This window comes from Dryobates pubescens, chromosome 2 (assembly GCF_014839835.1).
Source record: "Dryobates pubescens isolate bDryPub1 chromosome 2, bDryPub1.pri, whole genome shotgun sequence".
NCBI lineage: Eukaryota > Metazoa > Chordata > Aves > Piciformes > Picidae > Dryobates > Dryobates pubescens.
Genome location: NC_071613.1, coordinates 34,456,429 through 34,478,765, shown reverse-complemented (window position 1 = coordinate 34,478,765; position 22,337 = coordinate 34,456,429). Strand labels below are relative to the sequence as shown.

The following is a 22,337-nucleotide window of genomic DNA, read 5'->3' as shown; positions in this document are numbered from 1 at the left end:
TATTAAACTGTGAACCACACTTTCACAAGTGGCGATATAACCTTCTGCCTGAATAACTTGCTACTAGTTGGAGTCTGTTTGTCAGCATACTTTGTGACTGTCCTTTGCACCCTGCCAGGCTGAGGTTTTTGAGGAGTGCTATAGCCGGCCCCTGTCGAGTCCTGCCTTTCCGTAGAGGGGATTTTCAGCGCTGCCCAGCGGGGTGCCCGGGAGGGCAGGGCGTCTCATCAGGAGGCGGCTTCAGGTCGCTGTTAGTGGCAGCCACGCGCCCCTTGCTTTGTTATATGGCTGAGTGCCACCGGGTTGGTGACGCTCCCCAGGCATTTGCTTCTGTCCCTGATACAGCTGAGCCTATGTCATCATCGCAGCCGGCCTTTAATGCCCTGCCCCCTGGTAGGGGGAAGCCCAGGGCGGCAGCAGCGGTTCAGGACGAAGTTTCCCCGGGGCCAGCCGGGCGGCGGGGCCCGGGCTCAGCGCCAGGATCCGCTGACCTCGCGCAGGGGCCCGCGGGGGCGCGGGGCGGGGGGGCCGGGCCGGCTGTCCGGACACCGAAATAGGAGCTGCCGCTCTGGCCCCGCCGCCTCCGCAGGCAGCAGTTCTTCCAAAGATGGTGACGGGGCCGCCACGGGCCGGAGAGTGCCCCTCGCCACGCTCCGCCCAGGCGTAAGTACCGCGCCGGGAGGCGGGGCGGGCCGGAGCGCGGCGGGGCCAGAGCGGAGCACCTCCCGAGACCACGGGCGGGGCGTGGACAAAGCGGCGCGGAGACCGGTGCTGCGGGGCGGCTCGGCGTGTCCGGCTGCCCGAGGTGTGCGCGGGTCACGGCTATGGCCGTGGCTGGGCAGGAGGACTACGCGTACTTCTACGAGGACTCCTCTTACCCCGCCGGTTTCCTGGAGGCGTTCCGGACATTTTACCTGGAAGGGCTCTTCACCGACATCACCCTGCAGTGCGCTTCGGGGGTTATCTTCCACTGCCACCGAGCCGCTTTGGCTGCTTGCAGCAGTTATTTCAAAGCCATGTTCACAGCCGACATGAAAGAGAAATCTAAAAATCAGATCAGACTTCCCGGGCTCAGCCATGCCGTACTGGAAGCCCTCGTGAATTATGCATACACGTCACAGATCCAGATAACAAAGAGGAATGTCCAAAGCCTCCTCCAGGCTGCAGACCTCCTTCAATTCGTGTCAGTAAAGAAAGCCTGTGAGCAGTTTCTAGTGAGGCATTTAGATACTGACAACTGCATAGGGATGCACTCCTTTGCTGAATATCACGACTGCTCAGAGCTAGAGAAAGAGTCCAGGAGATTATTGTTATCACAGTTTGAAGAAGTATGTAAGCAGGAAGAGTTTCTGGACATTGGCAAGAAGAAGCTCTCTTTCCTTCTCTCCAGAGAGAATCTCAATGTTTGGAAAGAAGAGGCAGCTATTGAAGCTATCATTAAATGGGTTGCACATGATGTGGAAGGAAGAATTGAAGATACCTGTGAACTGTTGAGCTGCATCAAAGTAGACTTAGATAACATGTATTTGAGGTCAGCTTTAAGCATACAAAAAAAATGCCGCCTTAATGATAGTAAGATAAGATCACTCATATACAATGCCCTGAATCTGTGTCCCAAAGGCCTTTCCAGGAGACCCACAGCAGCTATGTATGTGATTGGAGGATATTACTGGCATCCGTTATCAGAAGTGCATGTTTGGGATCCTTTAACCAATGCATGGGTCCAGGGAACAGACATGCCTGATCACACCAGAGAGAGCTATGGGGTCACTAGCCTGGGACCGGACATATATGTGACAGGAGGTTATAGAACAGAGAGTATCGAAGCCCTTGACACTGTGTGGATATATAACAGCGAGAGGGATGAGTGGACAGAAGGCTGTCCTATGCTTGATGCAAGGTATTACCACTGTGCAGTTTCCTTGAGTGGCTGCATCTATGTTTTGGGTGGTTACCGAAAGGGAGCTCCAGTTCAAGAAGCTGAATTCTATGATCCTTTAAAAAAGAAATGGCTTCCTATTGCAAACATGATCAAAGGTAGGTAAGCTTTTGTGTTGCATCTGCCTCAAACGTTGATCCTTTTGTGTTTGCTACTTTTAAATGCCATCAACACATTTAGGGTTGATCCAAGTTCTGCTAAGTCCACGGGAATCTCCTGTTAATGGTGAGCTTTGGTACAGATCTTTGCTAGCCAAACAACTTCAAACATACGAATACTATGCCAGGCTGTGCCACAGGGTGAAAAAGCAATCTTAGTTGAATTTTGTTTTCTTTTAGGAGTAAAATTTCTATTCAAATTAGAAAGAAATCAGAACACTGCTTTGGATTAGAGTCTATTCAGTAGATGGTCAAATATCAAGCTTCAATAAAGAGATTGTATTATTTTAGTGTAAAACCAGATTACGAAGTTTATTTCTGTGCAATCATTTATAAAGATGTAGTTTTCATTTAAAAATGTATTGCATGCAATTTCCTCATATTTCAGTGTATCAGCTGTTCAGGATCTTTAGTTTAATCTTTAGGTTGAGGATAATGAAAATCTGTATTCCCTGTTTCCAGCAGGCAAAATAATGATCTATTAAAAATGTTTAATTTTGAGTCACAGCCTAACTAAAGGGTATTACTTTGTTCTAAAATTTGTAAATAGTTAAGACTTTGTATCATGCATTTTAATAAATTAATGCAATTATTTACAATTAATTACCGAATTATACTGAAAGTTGATGCAACATCAATTTTAGAGGTACCTATTAACATGAAAAAAACCACTTATGCTCCTACAGCTTTATTCATTGCTTGTATATTTTCCACAAACATTGCTATTATTCACTTTTAATTTCCTTAAAAAGAGAAAGCTGTGCTAAAACTGTGAGCAGTTACACATTCTGTGCTATTGTTTCATGCCATTTTCTGTTAAGCTTCTTAGATGCCTAAAAAAACCACATTAATTTCCTAATTCTGGTCCCTTTTATCTTGCCAGATCTCTAATTTTGTTTTGTTCTTCTAGAGACAGAGCTAACATGGCTCCATTCTGTTTCTGTCCTTGTTTATACAATAGCATGGTTAGTAATACCATGAGAAAGACTAAAAGTATCAGAAAAGATACCCCAAGACACTGGAAATCTCAGCTTCCATTGTCTGTCCTTTCCTTATGTCTGTCCTTTTCCTTATGAGTGACTTTTTAAAATCTCCTAAACTCAGTAAAGTATTGAAAGAAATTCTCTATTCCAAAACCAGTGTGACAATATGTCCTTAATTACTGCATAAAAGTTCAGTGAAATGTTGTGTGGCTGTATTATACGCCGTAAGTATCAGTCACTGCAGGTTTATTTCATTGCTCTTGACTGACACTGAGAAGGTGCTGTTTTAAAGATATTAAAAATAAACACATTTTCCTCTGAAATATTAATTAACAAGTCATTTGAAATGGGATTATGGGTGGAAGTGACCATGGTTATTGTTTGTAGTCTGAAGGTGTGTTGTGACTTTCAGGTGTTGGAAATGCCACTGCCTGTGTCCTGCATGAAATCATCTATGTAACTGGAGGTCACTATGGATACAGGGGAAGCTGCACCTACGATAAAATCCAGAGATACCATTCAGGTAGCAATACGTGGAGCATAGTCACCACAAGTCCGCATCCAGGTAAATAATGTTTTCTGTAATGCTCGTAGAGCTTGATTTGATTACTCGTATCTACGAGTCTTTGAGCCTGCTTAAGAGTTTCTGGCGTGTTCCTAATAAAAGGAGCAATGCCTTTAGGGCAGCAAGGGCCAAGGAGGGATATTCTCCCATTTCCAGTCTGAGAGAGGAAGGGAAAACTGTCTTCAAGCATCTATTCTATGGAAGTCACTATCTAAATATTAAACTAAGGACTGGCATTCTATTACATAATAGTAAACTAACTTCTACAAAATCTATCTATTTATAGGTATTTGGCAAAAATAATTTGTATTAATTTTAAAAGGGTTTTATCTATGTTTACATTTGGTAACAGTAAATTTTTAAAGCCATTCTCACTAAGTACTGGTGCTCACATCTCTTATCTTCTGTAATGTTTTGAGCTTGCTTTCACCATGTGTAGCAGAAAGTCCTGAGGTGTCTCCTAAGCTCCTTGAAGAACCTCAGCTGCCCTCAGTGATGCCCAGTGTTTGTTATGTAGTTGCAGTTTAAGTTAACATTATCATGCTGACTTGAACTGTATTCCTTTCTTCCTGAAGAATATGGATTGTGTTCAATTACATTACAAAACAAGATCTATTTTGTGGGTGGACAGACCACGATCACAGACTGCTATGACCCAGAGCAAAATGAGTGGAAGCAGATGGCTCATATGATGGAGAGAAGGATGGAGTGCGGTGCAGTGGTTATGAATGGATGCATCTATGTAACAGGAGGATATTCCTACTCAAAAGGGACATATCTGCAGAGTATTGAGAAGTACAACCCTGAGCTGAACAAATGGGAAGCAGTAGGCAATCTTCCCAGCGCTATGCGGTCACATGGCTGTGTCTGTGTGTATAATGTGTAAACATCTAATTTTCATATTGCTGTTACAGAAGACAGCCCATTCAGTATTCATAATGATACTGATTACCTCATGAATGAGATGTGTAATACAATCTCTTCACACACATCATAAGAACTAGGTATAGTTTGTCTTTATTTCAAACAACTCAGAAATACAAATGTGGTGTATTTTTCCCTATTTTGTCAGTCCAGTCATTGTCTGTCACGAAACAGATCTGTTTTCACTAACCCTGAGGCAGAACTATGATGGTAGTGCTGAGTATGGCCAAACAAAATACTCTGCATTTCTATGGACTACTGGGCTTAAAATGAAGTCTTTGATACTCCAAGTGTTATACCACCCACAAGTCCTTCTCTGTTTGCAGACAGCAGGTCTTGCCTAGTTGGCTCTGTCACAAGCTGTGTCAGAAAGTTATCCTCCACACACTCTAGGAACCTCCAGGACTGCTCCCGCTCTGCTGTACTGTATTTCCAGCAGACATAAGGGACATTGAAGTCCCCCCATGAGAAAAAGGGCCAACAATAATATTTCTCCCAGATTCTTAAAGGATATTTTATCTATCTTTTCATCCTGGTTGGGTGGTCTGTAACAGATTCCCACCATGATACCTGCTTTGCTGGCCTTCCCCCTGATTCTTACCCTTAAACACTTGACCCTTTCATTACCATCATTAAGCCTGAGACAATCAAAACACTCCCTGACATACAGGGCCACCCCACCATCTCTCCTTCTTTCTGAAGAGTTTTTACCTATTGATTGTGGCACTCCAGTTGTGTGAGATCTCTCACCATGTTTCTGTGATAGCCACTATATCATAGCTTTCCTGATGCACAACAGCTTCCAGCTCCTCCTGTTTGTTTCCCATACTGTATGCATTAGTGTTCATACAGTTGAGCTAATAGTTCTGCTACCTTTTTGCAAGGAGAAGTCATAATTCCTCCTTGACTGTTTTCAGGTGCTCCCATGGAGCTACCCTGCCAATAATCCTTGACTCTTTGCTGCATATGGATCTCCATTCCCTACCTCCACTTGACATGTTGGACTGAAAGACCTTTCTAGCACACTATTCTTCTAACACTGGTGTGCTGATCTTGGACTTATTTCCAGCAAGCCTGATTTTGTGCCTTTCACCCTTCACATCTAGTTTAAAGCTCTTTCAATGAGCCCTGCAAGCACCTGTGCTAGAACCCTTATCCTCCTTGTAAGAGGTGTATCTCATCTGTTGCCAGCATGCCTAGCATCCTGTGAATCAACACACCAGGCTCAGAGCCAGGCATTGATCTGCTGGCTCTTTCTGTTTATTGTCTCATCACTCCCTACAACTGAAGATATAGAGAACACTATTTGTGCTCCCTGCGCCTTAACCAGTTGTTACAGCACCCTGAAGTGTCACTGTATTGCCCTTGGATTTCTTCTTGTTACTTCAGCACTGCCTACCAGAAAGATCAGTAGTGGATAGTAACCTGAGGGCTGTACTAGGGAAGGAAACATTCTCCTTATATTGTTAATACAGGCTCCAGGGAAGGAGCAGACTTCCCTAAGAAATGGGTCTGGTCTGCATATTGGGCTTTCTGCTCCCTTCAGATATCAGTCACCCATGACAATGGCCCATGTTTTATTCTTTACTGAAGAGGTTTTGATGCAGAGTGTAGACTGACTAAACCTTGGCAACACTTCCAAGCTGGGTCAACCATCTTCTTTGTTATTGTTCAATCCTCCTTGCAGAGGAGAAAAAAATGCCTTGGGGAGCAGAGAGGCTCTTCCAGACCATATCGGTTCCTCGGTCTTGCTTATAAAATATTTGCAGGAACAGCTGTTAGGCACTGGCATAAAAGGCAGGGACAACACAGGGGTGCTGTAGGGTGTGGTTGGGAACTTCATACACCAGCACTGCCTCATAAAATGAAGTTCTAGGTTTATTTGACTTATCAGATATGATGAAAAGAGCTTTCCAAGCAGGTAAGCCCTAAGTTTATAATATTTCCTTTTCTTGATCATAAGCATTTTCAACACATTTCTGTGTTTTCTCTGCTTTCTCATTTTTGTGCTATTTCTCACTTGCATTTGACTGCATCAGGCTGCACTCAACTCTGAGCTTTGATGTGATGCTCTGTGGTGTGTATATATATAATTTTTGTTTCAATGTCTTTTTGTGTCAGCTTACTATGTCAGAAGCTCATGCGTGTGTGGATTCAGTATTTTGCTTCATTACCCATCCCAGTGGAAACTATTTAAGGATTTAGTGTAATTTGTTTAAAGACTCTAAATTGTAAAGAAGTATGGGGAGTTGAACTCTGATGCTCTTCAAAATGCTTGGGCTGGGCAGCTATGGTCAGCCTCAGCCTACTGGGAAGTCAAAAAACCCCACTCTTTAGTTCTTACTTGCCAGTGGAGCCATGTGCTCATCTGGTGTAAACAGAAGTCAGTAGGGTCACTGCTTAGGGCTTCAGGTAAGTAAGTTCTAATATGTCAGAGACTTTTGAATGCATTAGAATATACAGAGCATGGAAGTTTAGACTTGTGGTTAAATTTTAACTGGTGCTATTTTTTACAGTAACCTGCCATGCCCTTTTAAATTAGCTCAAATCTGTAGCACATCCCAAGAAAGCATGTAGCAATGAGGTCTTGAGTACAGACAGGAACATGAATTTAGTGAGAGAAAGCAGAACTCTCACTTGTTCTGTAACCTGTGGGTCATGTGACAGAAATCTCAGTGCAGAGCATCTTGTGGGCACTTGTGTGGTATGTTTGTAACAGTGGTTGAACGTGAACACTGAATTATTGTGCTGTCGGGCCTGTATTATGCTACACAATTTTGTTTCATTTGTGAACTAGAAAACTAACTATATGGGAAGTCGAATGAATTCAGTCCTATTTATTAAACGTTTTTCTTGTATGATCCCCATGTTTGTAGCGCTATATATGTCCATAACACATCTATGGTACTTAAGTGAATGTCTGAAATAGTAAATAAATATAAGTATAGTAATCAGTGTGCAAGTAGGAGCTTTTCGGCTACTTCTTACGTTAACTGCAAAGGCACGCGACCAAATCCCTGCACGCTCGGACCGATGCCCGGGGCATGCGCTATGGCCTCGCCAGTCCCTCCCACTGCTTCCTGGGCCTTCCCTGATGTGAGGAACAAACGGGAACGTATTTCCCTACTTCCCGTGCTCTGTTTCTCAAATCACTGCGGGCGCAGCGGCTCTTCTATCCGCAGACACCGCGGGACGAGCTACTTGGGGCGCAGCAGGGGCCTCTCAGGTAGGGCCGGGATCCAGAACTACCCACAGCAATGCAGGGGTAGCCCAGCACACATAAGCGTAGCAGACGCCAGTCCCATCACGTGAGGCCCTAATAACGCCCCGCCCCGGAAGCGGCTCCTGCTTGAGGGGCGGGCGGCCGCAGGGGCTGCTGGGCCGCGCGGCGCCGACTGCGGCCTTTGAAGCGGCGGAGCCGGGGCCGCGTGTAGGCTGGTGCGTGGGGCTGCAGCAGGTTTGTGCTCGGGCGGTTACCTGCTCCTGGGGGGGTGCGGGTGCTCGGGTGCGCTGTGCTCTGTGCGGTCATCTCCTCGGGCAACTGATGAGCTGGGCTGTGGCAAGGCGGGCTAAGGAGCGGCTGGTGGGGCTCGGCGGAGCGAGCGGAGCTCGGGCTGAGAGGAGGAGGAGGAGTGGCTGCAGAGGAGTAGCATGTGCTCCTTCTCTTGCCCCAGCTCAGGCAGGAGCGCGGCGTGGGGCCTAGCCGCGCCCAGCGGGCGTTGAGTGGTTGTTCGCCGGAAGCTTCTCATGCGTGCTGGGATGTGTGCGTTTCACCGCTGTGTGTATCGCTGTGTATCCAGGCGCGCTGGCGGCACCGCTCCGGCACATGCGGTACTAGCGCGGCTACCGCCAGGCCTCCCTCGCTGCAGGTGAACGGCCCAGGGCTGCCTATGCCCGTGAGATTCGGAACCCGGCCCCCCACAGGAGCGCGGGCGGGCTGAGGTCTGCAGGGTGGAAATCTTGGGGGATTGAGGGTGCCTGAAGAGAGGTGTGTTGTGACTGTAGTAGTATAAAAGTGGCATGGGACAAACTGCTGATCTAGCAGAGACGCGTAAGGTTCGGGAGCCAACTTTTTTTTATCATTTAAATACTTACTGTAAGAAATTATTTCTTTTATTGCACTGATTCTACTCAAAACCCAACATCTGCCATAATGAATGGTGGCAGTGAATCCTCGACTTAAATAAAAAGATGTATTTTAATACGTAATCTGGTCATGTCCAGATCTCTTACACATGGGTTCTTGATCACATTCCATGAATGAGAGTTTCATGTTATTTTATTGGGGAAACTTTCTTTAGCCTTCCTTGCTGTTACAGCAATAAAATAAAACAGTTAATCTTTTCACTGAGCTTTATCCAGACCTTGAAACTAAATGATAAAATTAAAACCCATTTTGAAAGTTCATTTGGGATTATCTAGCTAATAAGGAGTGAGATCAAATTGTTCTAGCTAAAGGGCTTAATTTGTAATTTAAGTCTGATACTAGCTTGCATTATTTTAACATGTTTTTTGTTGTGAGTGATACTAATACTGCTGGCACACAGAAGGCACACTGACTTCAGTGTGATTACTAAAAAAGCACTTGTATTAAAATCTTATGTAGGATTTTGCATGCTGTTCAGACTGTGATTGTTTTTTCAGTTGAGTTAAGCTTTTACCAGTCTTCATTGCTGTACAACTGAAAACTATTGATCTGGAAGTTGAATCCAGAAGGCAAGTTTGTACAAAATGACTGAGCTAAAGAGTCTGAAGTGAGCATGTGCAGCAAGACTAGGATTTCCCTTAAATTAGAAGGCTGCTTCTTTTATTCTAAATAGGTTAAGAGCTTGATCAGTGTTTGAACTGAATTCCATGTGTGGCAAGCTTGAGTCTGTCATAGTTTTCCTTTCAGATTGTTATTTGCAGCTCAGTGAGATGGTGGTGTTTTTTTCTTTTTTTTATCTTTTCCAGGTGTAAGACTTAATCTGGTCCTAGGTCTTGCATTGTTTTTTCATCTCTTCCTAGCAGTGTACTTGGGGCCAGCTGACCAACTAGAAGGTGGTGAGGGACAATTCCTCTATCCATCTCAATCTGTATTTCAGTGGGCACCAGCAGATTGTCTCAGTTCTTGAGTTCTGTACCATTGTTAATGCATTTTTTCTTAATAGGATCAATGACTAAAAGCCAAGTTAATTTTTTTCCCCCTCAGAATATGCAAGAGAGCAAAATCTTCTCTTAGGAAATCAGTATGTCTTCCTAGACAATCATTGAACTGTACTGGGAAAGCACCCATAAAAGAAAAAGAACTTACACATGTTGGTCAGTTTGGAAAAAAAAAAAAACAAAAACAAATACAAAACCCTGCCATACCTGGAGAAGAGACTGTATGTAATGGGTTGGGGCAGACCCCCTCCCCACCACAGGCAGAAATAACGACTCAGACAAACTGGTTGCAAAAGTAGTGGAGAGTTTAAATAGAGAACAATGAGTGTGCACAAAAGGAAACATGGTGACAAGAAAGAAACCAAAGTAAACCCAGAAAGACCCCAAACCCCACCTGAGGATGCATCCAAAACCCCCAGGGCTCCTTCTTTCCCCTCCCTCTGCTGGGCTAGTCTCAGCTGGCCAGGCCTGAGACTGCCCATCCCCCTGTGGCCTTGGGCCCAATCAGGCCCATGGCCGGGAGATCTCTCCCCCAGTTACCAAGTCTCGGAGAGGGAAGGAAAGAGGAAGTGCCAGACCCCACCGCAAAACTTATAGTGGTGCAAGGGATTATGGTAGAAATACCTAATTTCCTGAGTCCACCCACTGGGCTGGACTTCTGGACACAGGAAACACCCCTGTAGCAGAGGGCACCCAGCCCAAACTACGACACTGTAGTGTGAGTTACAGCACCCAGTTATGGTTCAAGAACACAAAGATTCACATAGGTGATTAAAAGGTTGCTATTCAGTCCTTTTTTTTTTTTTTTTGCTCCTGAGCAATAGTTTAATGTCAAACCTAACTCAGTACTGGTTGCTGCCACAGAAAGGTTTTTCTGTTTTGTTTGGTTTTCTCGTCTTGTGCTCTCTGCCCTAACAGCTCCATCACTACTGTTTTCTACCAGCTGAATCAAGTCAGTGATGAATTTATCTAATGGAACTTTTCTTCAGTGAAGGTTCATTTTCTGTTGTATGAGGTTTTCTGTAGCATACAAGCAGTGTGATCAATTGGTTGATCCAATGGAAGAAGCTGAGACTACTATAAATTACACCAAATTAGATACTATGTAAAACAGAACACTGGTTTCTTTCACAAGTCACGTGTTAGGGACAACATTCAGGTGCCAGCACTATATTAACACTCCCCTGCAGTGTGGTGATAAACTAAGTCTCCTTTAGCTGTGTGGCTAGTGTGAGACATCTCTGAAGTAACTGGAAGCTGTCAGTTTGTGTACTGTGGCCTGCCTATTTGTGAAGTTGTTTATAGACAAGTGGATCACATTCTGAGCATAGCTGTCATCTAACACTCACTGAAGTCATCCTTTAGAGTACAGGTGGAAGTCCAGTAGTGGAGACCAGGATGCAAATTTTAAGGCTGTAATTGCTTAGATTGAGAAGAATGGATACCACATAGTCTTGAGATCAGGAAGAAGAAAAAATGAGAATACTACAAACTGCAGTAGGTTGAACAATGATTAGTAAATTAAATGACTAAAATAACATGAAGCTGCCAGGCAGGTGTTCTGATTAATGTAATTTCCTGTGACAAGAGAGGCTTAGGCAATTTTTTTTTCTCTATAGTGTCAGTCACCTTGCTGCTCTCAAAGGTGTTGCTGTTCTGCAGGTAGCAGAACGTGTATGCCTCGATCTGCCAATATACCACGTGAGATGAGTGCAAACCCGTCTTCACCAGTAGTCTGAACAACCATCGATCTGTGACCTGGGGTAACTGAGGGCCATGAAACTGTTTCAACTGATGTAGCTGGAGTTAATAAGTGTAACAGTGCACAAAGGGAAAAAGAAGTCTGTGCCTCATAGTTCGAACTGAACCCAAACTCATCTCTACCATCTTCAAAAAGCTGTATTTTTTCCCTTAAGGATTATTCTTCACACTCTCGCTTCAGAGCAGTTAGATAGACTTGGTTAACTTTCTGTCCAGTAGCTGCTTTCTTACCAACCTCACAGTGGTAACTGTATCTAATGTACTGAGATGATATGCTTAATGCCAGCTAAGGGAAGAAGTTACTTTCAAGTTAAAATATTTTATCCCTTATCAAAAATGCTTGATTCAGTAATCAGGAGCAACTGCAATGAAGACAAGTTTGTAAAGGAGAGAACTAAAAATTTTTAGGGTGTTGTCAGTAAATGCAAATATTTAAGTTCCTTAAACTTTCAAAGACTACTTGGGAGGCAGAAACTTCAGAAATGTTTCTAATTATACCGATTCAGGAATAGTAAACAACTTTTATTATTGATATTTGCCTAGTGATGAGAAGTTGGATTTGACTTCAAGAACAAATGTTGGCTCTCAGGTTTGTTGCTGTTAGGTTCAAGCTGAAAATCTATGCCTAGAAAAAGGTAAATAAAAAAAATAGCACTGTGAAGTGCCAGGATTTTTAACATGGCTTGAATGTGGTGTCCGAAGTACTGCTTTAACAACTGAAGTATCTTAGTTGGGGTTACGCTCATGTTTAAAGTTAGCTCACAAACATAAACCTACAGCTAAAAAAACTTGTTAGCTTGTTCAGATGAGGGTGCAGAAAGCACTACTCAATACTTACTGCCTTTGCTGTATATTCTTTTCAACACAGCTGGTGAAAATGGCTGAAAATGGAGATGGGGAAAACATGTCTATTTTGGAAAGCAAAATCTGTCAGCAAATTGAGGTAAGTTCCATTTTTAATTTGGGATCTTGACTGAGATATAGTTTTGGAGATGTTAATTGCTAGGGACTTGTCTAAAGGGAAATTAACTTCATAGGGAGTTAAGACTTGAATCTTCAGCTTTCTTTTAAAAATGTTGGAAGTTCTACTTGTGTAGAGTCACCATTTAACCTATGCCAGTAAGATGACACATTTTAATACCATATCACTTAAGATTTTCTAGGAAGAAAATACTCTTACTTGAGAATCTGTGCTGGTCAAAATATTAACACATTGCATAACTTGCTATTATGACTTACTGCTTTGTAGTTTATTGATACAAAATACAACTAAACTTATATGCCTACTTCAGATTAATTGTTTCTCGCTTTGGAAAATGGAGAAAAAAAATCAGAAAACTGAGCACATCAATTAAAATGCCATCTAAAACAAACCCAGTTTTCTGAAGGACAAAAATACAGCTGCATGTGAATACCTCCATTAGCATGTGGACCTGTGGCCATTGGTTTATGGAAAAAAAAAAAAACAACCAACCAAAACAGATCCAGAGATTGAGGTAAAAATAGCTGACAAAGCTAGACTTGTGATACAATTTTTGAAGCCTACTAAAGGGAACAGTATTGACTTCTTAAAGCACAATGATATTGGTAGAAAGCATGAATTTACCCTATGGCTTCAAGTATTTGACCCTAATTAAATGATTGCTAGTAAGCAAAAGAATCTGATTAACTTGTCTTCTACTCAATGGAAAAATTTGTCAACTATGTAACACTCTGCTCTTCCCATGCTGGATGTGTTCAAAATAAGAACATGGTAAATTAAATTAAAACCAATTTTTTTTATCTTGCAGTATTTTCTTGAATGAGACATAGAAACTCTAGTCTACGTGCATGATTTCTCAATGTGGCATATACCGTATTCTTGCTTATACATTCCTTAAATAAGGACTAAAACTTGACTGTTGGGTGACAAATTTGATTCTGAAGAGCTTGATGAAGTTGATGTTAACAGAGTAAGATTCCTGTCTTTCCTAAACAAAACTGCAGTCTCCCTCTGCTTCATTAGTCCCATTTTACGAAGCACTGTGGTTTTTTAGAGCTTACATGTTAACATGGTACTTTCTGAAAAGTTACTTTTAAGCAAGAAGTAATAATTTCAGGATTTCTCGTTATTAAGATTAATAAATTCTGGTGTCTCAGTTCACTACTGTAAGTTGTCAGATGAAAACAAGTTTCTAAGACTTAAACATTGAAAGATCTATGTATCCCTCCTCACTCCCTCTCCATCTTTTGCAGTACTATTTTGGCAATCACAATCTACCGAGAGACAAGTTCTTAAAGGAACAGATCAAACTAGACGATGGCTGGGTGCCTTTAGAAGTAATGATCAAATTCAACAGGTAAACCAAAGTACAACTAACCTGGATGGAAGGGCAACTTCCAGCTACTTACCTCTATTTTGGAAGATATGTCCCTAGTCTGCATGTACAATTCTTGTTATCTTAACATTTGGCTTCAGCTTTGCCTGTGTATTTTTAATAACCTGTGTCTGCTTACTCAATAGGTTAAGTCGTCTTTCAACAGATTTTAGTGTTATTGTAGAAGCACTAAGAAAATCCAAGACTGGTCTAATGGAAATAAATGAAGATAAAACTAAAATCAGAAGATCTCCAAACAAACCCCTTCCTGAATTAAATGATCAATATAAGGCTGCAGTTAAAAACAGATCTGTATATATTGTAAGTAAACATCTTCCTTTGCTCTGTGTTCTTCTGCATGACTTTGAAAACCATCTGAGTAAAGCTTGAATTAACTCAAATTAGATAGGCTGTAATTTTTGGCTGTCAGTTTGCTGTATATAATTGAAGGTTATTGGGATCTTGCAGAAAGGCTTTCCACTAGATGCAACTCTAGATGATATCAAGGAATGGCTTGAAGATAAAGGTCCAGTTGAAAACATTCAAATGAGGAGAACATTGCAGAGAACATTTAAGGTAGGTCTTATGATGAATACTTAGACCTGGGGCATGGATCTTCCCTGGGCAGCCTTTCATTAACTTACTCTAACACTGAATGTCTCTTATAATTACACAGGGCTCAATATTTGCAGTTTTTGATAGTGTTGAATCTGCTAAGAAGTTCACAGAGATCCCAAACCAAAAGTACAAAGACACAGAGCTGATAATACTTTTCAAGTAAGTCCACTTACCTGATCCATGAACTAATAATGGTCTAGTGGATTTAGACAAGAACCTGGCTTGACCCAAGATGTTTCTACACTGTTGTTAATTGGTACCTGTACATTTTGGAGAATAACATCTCAACTGTTTTGTATCTGCTACTATATTACAAAGTAAATATAATTAAATACTTCAAGTACTAGTAACTTTCATTCTGTTGAAGGGAGGAGTATTGTACAAAGAAGAATGAAGAAAGGAAACAAAACAAAGTAGAAGCTAAAGCAAGAGCTAAACAGTAAGTCATTATCAACTGAAGTGCCTCTCTTTGCTCACTTGGCTGCACTTGAATCAACTTTGAACTGATTTAAATTTTCCACAGGGAAAAAGAAGAAAAGGAGAAACAAGCAGCAGATGCCGAAATGGTATGGGTTTCTTAAATCTCTATACCTGAAAACTATATGATACTTGCTTCTGTGTGGACTTCTAGTCCACACATAACAAACATGCTTCCGCAGTTTGTAATGCTAATTCAGTATATTTTGTTTGAAATTCTGTAATACAGAGCACTCCCTAAAAAGTCACTTTAGCTTTTCCACATGATTTACAGTAAGATTTAGTTTTTTAACATAAAATATATGACAAAATGAATTTTGTTTAAAGGACAGTATCTTGAGTTTAAATTATTAGGCATGTTTACCTGTTCAGAAGTGATCCTACTTGCACCATTGATATGATCATTCTTCTGTGGTATTTGAAGAATCCAGTAAGGATTTAACCAGTGTCATGTAGATTTTTAACCTGACACACCAGCCTTCAGAAAACTCTTGTACAATTTAGATGAATTCCTCTAGGGGAAGGGAGTCCTAAGTTTCACATAAATGTATCAAAGTAAAGAAAGAACATTTTTAAAATAAAAAGGAAAGGCACACCATCCAAGAACACTATTATGATTTAATAGTATTAGGGTTGAGTGAAAAATTTTTGATGCTTCAACAGAAATGTGGTATTTTTAAATTTCATTTAGAAGTCTCTGGAAGAAAAGACAGGCTGTCTTTTGAAGTTTTCTGGTAATTTGGATGATCAAACGTGCAGAGAAGATCTCCATGATGTATTTTCTGATCACGGAGAAATCAGATGGATACACTTTGTCAGAGGTGCAAAGGAGGTCAGTACAATCTTGGATAAAAAGCTAAGATCTCTGTATTTGCAACTGAATGATTAAATGCTTGTTCTCTAGTATGATCAAGAGAGAAACTATTTGATTTGTGGAATTGCAGAATGTTTAGATAATTGTAGTATTCTTCAAAAAAAAACCCCAAACAGATAAAGGTTCAAGATTCTCCTGTGGTTCAGTTTAAAACTAGGACTGAGAATATTTGTTAAGACAGTTTGAGGGTTTCACTTCAGATTTTATTTTTTCATTATGCAAGAGTAATTAACTTACTTACTGAGGTACCTAACAGATGTGTTATTCATCATTGCAGCTGAATGTTTTTGAGTGGCATCTGCATTTGAATCTCACTGTTTCTTTTTAAGGGAATTATCCTATTTAAGGATATTGCTAAAGAAGCTCTGGAAAAAGCCAAAGCAGCACATAATGGAAATTTACAGCTTCGGAACAAGGATGTTACATGGGAAGTGCTAGAAGGAGATGCAGAGAAAGAAGCTCTGAAAAAAATACTGGAAGATCAGCAAGAATTACTGAAACAGAAATCAAAAGGTCATCCTTATATTGGTTCAAGCATTTGTAAGGCACCAGAAGTAGCATTGTGTTAAAGTAACTAAATAGTAAATACATACTAAATACTTCAGTATGCATGCATTAAGTTGCCAGTTTGAAGACATGACGCAAAATTCCTGACATCTCATATCCCCACAGGTCGCAAAATTAAAGGAAAAGGAAGAGGGGGAAAGACACCTCAAGGTGCACAGAAAGGAAAAGTACAGTTTCAGGGCAAGAAAATAAAGTTTGAGAACGAAGAAGGTGGTGAAGATGATACCAAAACAGGTATGTCATTCTGTGCAGTGGATGATGGAGCTTCTTTAGCACATGGGTACTTTCCCAGAAAGTAGCTCTGTTTTGTAAATGTTTCAGATTTGGCTCTGTATTGTAGTATTTCTGTCCTCTCTCAGTATCGGTAATTTTAAGGATCTTCTACATGGTTCCTTCCAGAACTGTCCAAAAAAAGTCATGTTAAAATAACTGCAAGATAGCTAAGGCTGTACTGCAGTGCTGTTCAAAGCATTCTGCATTGAAAGATGGTGGCTATCAGCAACGTTACACAACTGTGTAGACTCAGTCTGTTGGGTGGCCAGTTTATTTTTTCCCTTTTGCATATGAGAGGACTAACAGTTTTGCCTATTGGTATTTAGCTTGGAGAAGATACTTCTGTTCATTAGGTATGGTGCATGCTTAAAGAGAACTTGGTGCAACTACTCATGGTAGACTGCATTTCTTTCTTACCTGTGGTCTCAGTTAAATTTATGTAGGGAAGGAAGCTCTTTGAAGTTTGTATTTTAGAACCTCAAAAAGCTTTAAGTCACAGTATTAAGTAAATCCTTTAGAAAGAGCTTTGCATAAACTAGGACTCCTTGTTTGTTTTTGTGGTGTGTGGTTGTGGTTTTGTTTGGGATTTTGATTGGTTTTGGTTGTTTGTTTGGTGGGTGGGGAGTTGGGGGGGGGTGTTTGTGTTATCTATTTCTGCCCCCTGAATATGTCAAGTAATGAAATGCTTTTCTTTACCATAAATGATCGTATGTTCAATCTTGCAGAACCAGCAAGTCCTAAGAAGAGACCACTAGAGGAAACAGAAAAAGAAGAACCTGCTCCAAAACAAGTGAAAACAGAAAATGGAGATGGAGATCAGTAATACTAAAATTTAAAAAGTGGTTTTATTGTTCCATTTTCAATATGTTTTAAAGACATGACTCAGTTCAGGAGTTTCTTGGCAGAAAATCTAATGAAATCCACTTCAATGTCAACCTACAATGAAAGGAAAGCTTCATTTTGAGTTACAGCTGGTTTTAATTTTTTTAAAGCATGCTTATTCTTAACATGCCACCTTGGAAAACTTTTTTATATTTATAGTTTGGTTTATACTGTCAGATTCTCTCAACTTCTCTGGCATCTCATTCAAATGTAAAAGGTTCTGGACTTTGTAATCTTATGGTTATGTTAAATAGCAGCTCCCAATAAATTCAGAACTTAAAACTGCTTACTGCTGAGCCTGGATGTTAATGTAGTATAAAGCTGTGACTCTGAAGCAGCAAAACTGAAGGACAGACCTGTATCATTCAAGTCACCAAGAGAACAGGTACAGCTAAATAATACTTCCATTCTTTGCTACTCAACATATTTTAATAATTTTGCTATTTTTGACTGGTCTGCTCCAGGACACTGCTGCTTCTGTGCAACAAGGATACGTGTTTTCTGGCCAGCATTCAGCACCTAGGAACTTGCCTGTTGGCTTAAGTTCCATACTCCAGCATCCTGACTACATCTTCACATCCTCCCTTGTGAAATCAAGTGCACAGCTTCCTCCTGCCTCCCTCTCAGATAGTTCTGTGAGGGATTTCCCTGGCTGTAGGTATTAGCAGTACAGAGCACAAAACACTGAAATAATGCTACATCTGTAAAATTCTTGTTACTCTGACCTTTATTACTTAATATGCTCCAAGTTCCAGATGCAGATAAGGTCAAGCAAGTAACAATTAAAACCTGAGTTAAGGAGACTACCCTTGGCTCTCTCACTTGTTCTGGCTTTAATCTGTGCATAGCTTTGACTTGTGTTATGATGATTCTTTTCCCAGTTCAACTGCAAAATATAACAGCAATGGAACTTGATGCCATTGTAATGAACTTCTCTTAAGTGCTGTGAGCATTCCTCACCCAGTTACATATGGCCCTCAAACTTAATTTTCTTAAGCGAAATCATACTTACTGATTTCCTCTTATGGAACTTGTATGATGCTGGTAGGTCATATTTAAGTTCTGTGAACAATACAAAGAATACACTCATGCTCTTCTATTTCTTTCATTGTTTACCACTGTTGCCCTTTGACTAGATACTTGTTTTGACCTCTGGACTATGACTGAACAGTTACGCTGATCACATCAGACAGTTAAGTGGATGAGAGAAATGCAGTTGTGTTTAAAGCGCTTCTGCATCTTCCATGTGTCCAGCTGTATGACTATACTACATCCATCTGGTAATACTGATCAGCTGGTAGATGGAAGATACTAGAATTGTCAGAAAACTATTTACAGGACTGTAAGGACAGGACGCTTTTTTGTGAGAAGTGGCCTGCACTTTGTTTTTGTTATTTAGCAACCTTCCTTTTGAAGGAGGAAAGTAGGTAAGTCCTGCTTGAGACAAAAATACAAATTCTACACAGAATGTGTATTTCTCAGAGCTTTATCAACTGTCTGCTTGTATTCTAGCCTGCTAGCAAGGTATAACAAAAAAAAAAAGATGGCTGCTTAAAATAGCTTTACTTTCAGTGTTAAATCACACACAGGTTTACCTCAGGATGTGAAGACTGGCTAGTAGTGTTCCAGATATCAGCCCCCAGCAGAATGTGGGGTGTTTTTTAACTATAAATTAGTCTTACCTGCTATGACTTCCATCTTCACTTCCCATTCATCTGCTTTTTTCTGAATGTGCTACAATATTAAGTAGATCCAGGTAAATGTAAAAGTTAACTCTCTACTGTCTTATAAACACCTACATAGAGGTTTCTTATGCTTTTCTTTCTCAAGCCGCAACATTAGATCACATACTTGTCTTAAAGTATGTGAGATCACAGTTATTTGACACCATTAATATTTACATAAAACAAGTTTCATGCCCCATAGAGATATAAATAAATCAGTGAAGCTATAGACAACATCATTAGTAGGCACTAGAATGGGCTGCCCAGGGAGGTGGTGGAGTCGCCATCGCTGTAGGTCTTTTAAGAAAAGATTGGATGTGGCACTTGGCATAGTTTAGCTGATGTCATAGTGTTAGGCCATAGGCTGGACTCCATGATATCAGAGGTCTTTTCCAGCCTCAAAAATTCTGTGATTAAATACTAGCTATGTCATTGCCTAGTTCACTGACCCTACTAAAAGGAAAGACTTGCCTGCCGTGTTGAAGTCTTGTGAAGGGAATATACAGCTGTTTCTGCTATTTGCAACGCAGTTTTCAGAAATACCATATCCATTCCTAAAAATAACAGAATTATTAGAATTGTTAAATGCAAGCTTAGACTAGAGAATTAAAATTCTGCTTCATGCTTCAGTTTTTCTAGAGTAACAGCTATCTGAGAAACAGCACTGAATACATTAAGGTACAGAAAGTATTTCTAAAAGCTACACAATTGCTTTTAGCAAAAGAGAAGATACGAAAGAGCTAGTGTCATTTATTTCAAACCTAGCAATTGTTAGTTACAATGCTGAAGTTGTTAATTTGTACTTAGGAAATGGATTTCAGTAATTTTAACTGATAGGACACTGGTAGGTAATTACAGTACAGAAGGGAGATGTTTTATTAAACATGTTTCCATTGCTTTTTTATTCCTAGTAATTTCTAACTGACTTTCAGAATTACCAACCTTTATTATGCTTGGTACCAAAGGGAGGGTTCATAATAACTGTGTCAAAAGTCTTTGACATACTGTCAGATAAAGAACACACATCACACTGAACCATGTTGATGTTTGTGAGCTCAAAGTCTTCAACATTGCTATTAAATACTTCCAGTGCATCTGCATCTATGTCAAATCCCACACACAATCTATAAAAAAAAAAAAGTGCCATGTATTAGTCTCCTTCAAAATAAAATGGTATTTAAATTCTATAGTAAAGGTTTCAATTGTGTCTGTGTTTTATTTAGGAAATGTACAAACATACATTATAAATTCAGTGCCAATAAAAATGCAAGTAGCTCTGTTACCCTTTTCCCCAGTATGCTTTTAAAGTTTGCAAAGGTTTCCTCTGTTCATGTTTCAGGAGAAAAGAAACACTGTGACTTCCAGATTCATGGCAATTGTTGATCCCTTCTGCTACTTGAATGGTTATTGACTGTCTAAACATATTAGCCTCATTATGCACCAGATACCCAAAATTGGTTTAGTTCAGCATTACTACATTCTCATCTTATTTTCTGCTCTGCTACTGTGGAAAAGTCTACAAGTTGGTATTAAATACTTACCCAGCTCCTAATATTGCACTTCCAATGCTGAGTATGCCACAACCACATCCTAAATCTGCAACTGTTTTGTTTTCAATATCATCAAAAGTATTGTGAATTGTATAAAGCATACATGCTGGGGGGAAAAAACAACACAGGTTAATAATATCAAATATGCATCTGGATTAAGAAAAGTTACTTCTGCTTTCAGAAACCTGAGGCTGCTGTTCTTACTGCCTGTAATTCTCTTTTTCATTGGATGTGAAAACAACTCAAAAACATTTTGACAAGTTTCAGAACACTGATCTTTGGCAGAGAGGTTGCAGTGAGTATTGATTGTGGAAAAAGCATGCCTTTAAATTTGGGAAAAAAATAGGACATAAAATATTGGGGGAAAAAAATAAACAGAATTAAGGTATGGGTGAGTGTTCATATATATACTTATATTTTTGCGTCATGAAATAAGTCTGTTTCAGATGTCTCATTTACAGATCAAGATGTTTTGCAATGTTATCTTAATTTACTTGACTTCTGGATTGTACATTAACAATTAGAGGTTAACAGAACATTAAAAAGTATTACATTCCTGCTGGATACAATTATACAATTTCCTCAACTACTGTTAATATATACTTTGGTTTTTGTTGGTGTTTGTTTTTTTTTTACAAAGGGCTTATGAAGAACCAGTAAAAGATACCAGTGCTGTTGGCAGCCTCTACCTGCGATATGAGGTCTTGTTGGATACTGTTCAAGGAGTAGTTTTGGAGTTTCAAAAGTATCAACTTGTTGAAGACAGCTTTCCAGTTCTTTAAGTTTTAATTTCTTCATGTTTATAGTTTTATCTAAGGAAAATAATATGTAATTCGTTACAGTAATAGATATAACATGGAAAATTATTTCATATGTTAAAGCTCACTGTACGTCTCAGCATCTCCCAGGTGTTTTCACACAGCCGTTTCCAGAGACCCATCTGCCGGCGTACCGATAAGGGCAGCGTCGGCTAACGCGAGGCCGTTCACGGACGGCGGCAGCTCCTTTCCTCACGCATCGCCAGTACCCAGCTTCCACCCCAGGCCTCGCGCCCGCCTCTGGCCGGGGCTTCAGCCCTCGGCTCCGCTTCTACTGCCAGGCGCAGCCCGCTGCAAAGAGGCATCCGGCCCTAAGAGAAGCAAGGACCTTCACCAGCCCGACAGAACCTTCTCCGTGGCCGCGAAGCGGCAGATCCACACAAACCTCCACCGCACTCGCACCACCTGCGCTCTGACGCCGCCTTCACTCACTGCAGCCCAGGCGGGCCGGGCTGAGGGGCCAAACCGAGTCGCTAAACCGAGTCGCTGCGCACTTCCGCCGCGCCGACTGCGCAGCGACAGAGGGACTGAGCTCCGCCTCTGCCGCCTGGGTGGTGTTACGCTGCAGAGCCAGCAGGAGCGAAAGGCAGCTGAACTTGGTTCTTCCTTTAATAAATTAGGAACTCTTAGTTTGGACTGTTATGTATTATAAACACGATACGGCTTATTGCAGCCTTCGTGTTACCACTGTCAGGTGTTTGTGAGGGGTCGGTCTCCCACGT

At 41.0% G+C, this 22,337-nt stretch overlaps 3 protein-coding genes across 5 annotated transcripts; 2 read left to right on the top strand and 1 right to left on the bottom strand.

The window, feature by feature from the left end:
• Positions 1–813: 813 nt before the first annotated feature.
• KLHL23 (kelch like family member 23) lies at positions 814–4,899 on the top strand. The gene is made up of 3 exons (XM_009905489.2): positions 814–2,037; positions 3,493–3,645; positions 4,221–4,899. Exons 1-3 carry the CDS (start codon positions 825–827, stop codon positions 4,529–4,531), a joined length of 1,677 nt encoding a protein of 558 aa, XP_009903791.1. The 5' UTR covers positions 814–824; the 3' UTR covers positions 4,532–4,899.
• On the top strand, positions 3,546–17,810 carry SSB (small RNA binding exonuclease protection factor La). Of its 3 annotated transcripts, none has more exons than XM_054174704.1 (12): positions 3,546–3,645; positions 12,344–12,418; positions 13,711–13,814; positions 13,979–14,153; positions 14,301–14,408; positions 14,509–14,609; positions 14,818–14,889; positions 14,974–15,016; positions 15,619–15,759; positions 16,131–16,314; positions 16,474–16,602; positions 17,367–17,810. In XM_054174704.1, exons 2-12 carry the CDS (start codon positions 12,353–12,355, stop codon positions 17,462–17,464), a joined length of 1,221 nt encoding a protein of 406 aa, XP_054030679.1. In that variant the 5' UTR covers positions 3,546–3,645; positions 12,344–12,352; the 3' UTR covers positions 17,465–17,810. The 3 variants fall into 3 exon arrangements, with proteins under 3 accessions (XP_054030679.1, XP_054030673.1, XP_054030667.1); XM_054174698.1 differs by lacking the exon at positions 3,546–3,645 and adding an exon at positions 7,487–7,795; XM_054174692.1 differs by lacking the exon at positions 3,546–3,645 and adding an exon at positions 7,927–8,026.
• Positions 17,467–22,071, bottom strand: METTL5 (methyltransferase 5, N6-adenosine). Its single transcript, XM_009905491.2, has 8 exons — positions 22,048–22,071; positions 21,487–21,609; positions 20,789–20,903; positions 20,190–20,371; positions 19,719–19,801; positions 19,206–19,257; positions 18,536–18,585; positions 17,467–17,577 (listed from the first exon to the last, which is right to left on the bottom strand). Exons 2-8 carry the CDS (start codon positions 21,593–21,595, stop codon positions 17,524–17,526), a joined length of 645 nt encoding a protein of 214 aa, XP_009903793.1. The 5' UTR covers positions 21,596–21,609; positions 22,048–22,071; the 3' UTR covers positions 17,467–17,523.
• Between the last annotated feature and the right edge of the window lie 266 nt (positions 22,072–22,337).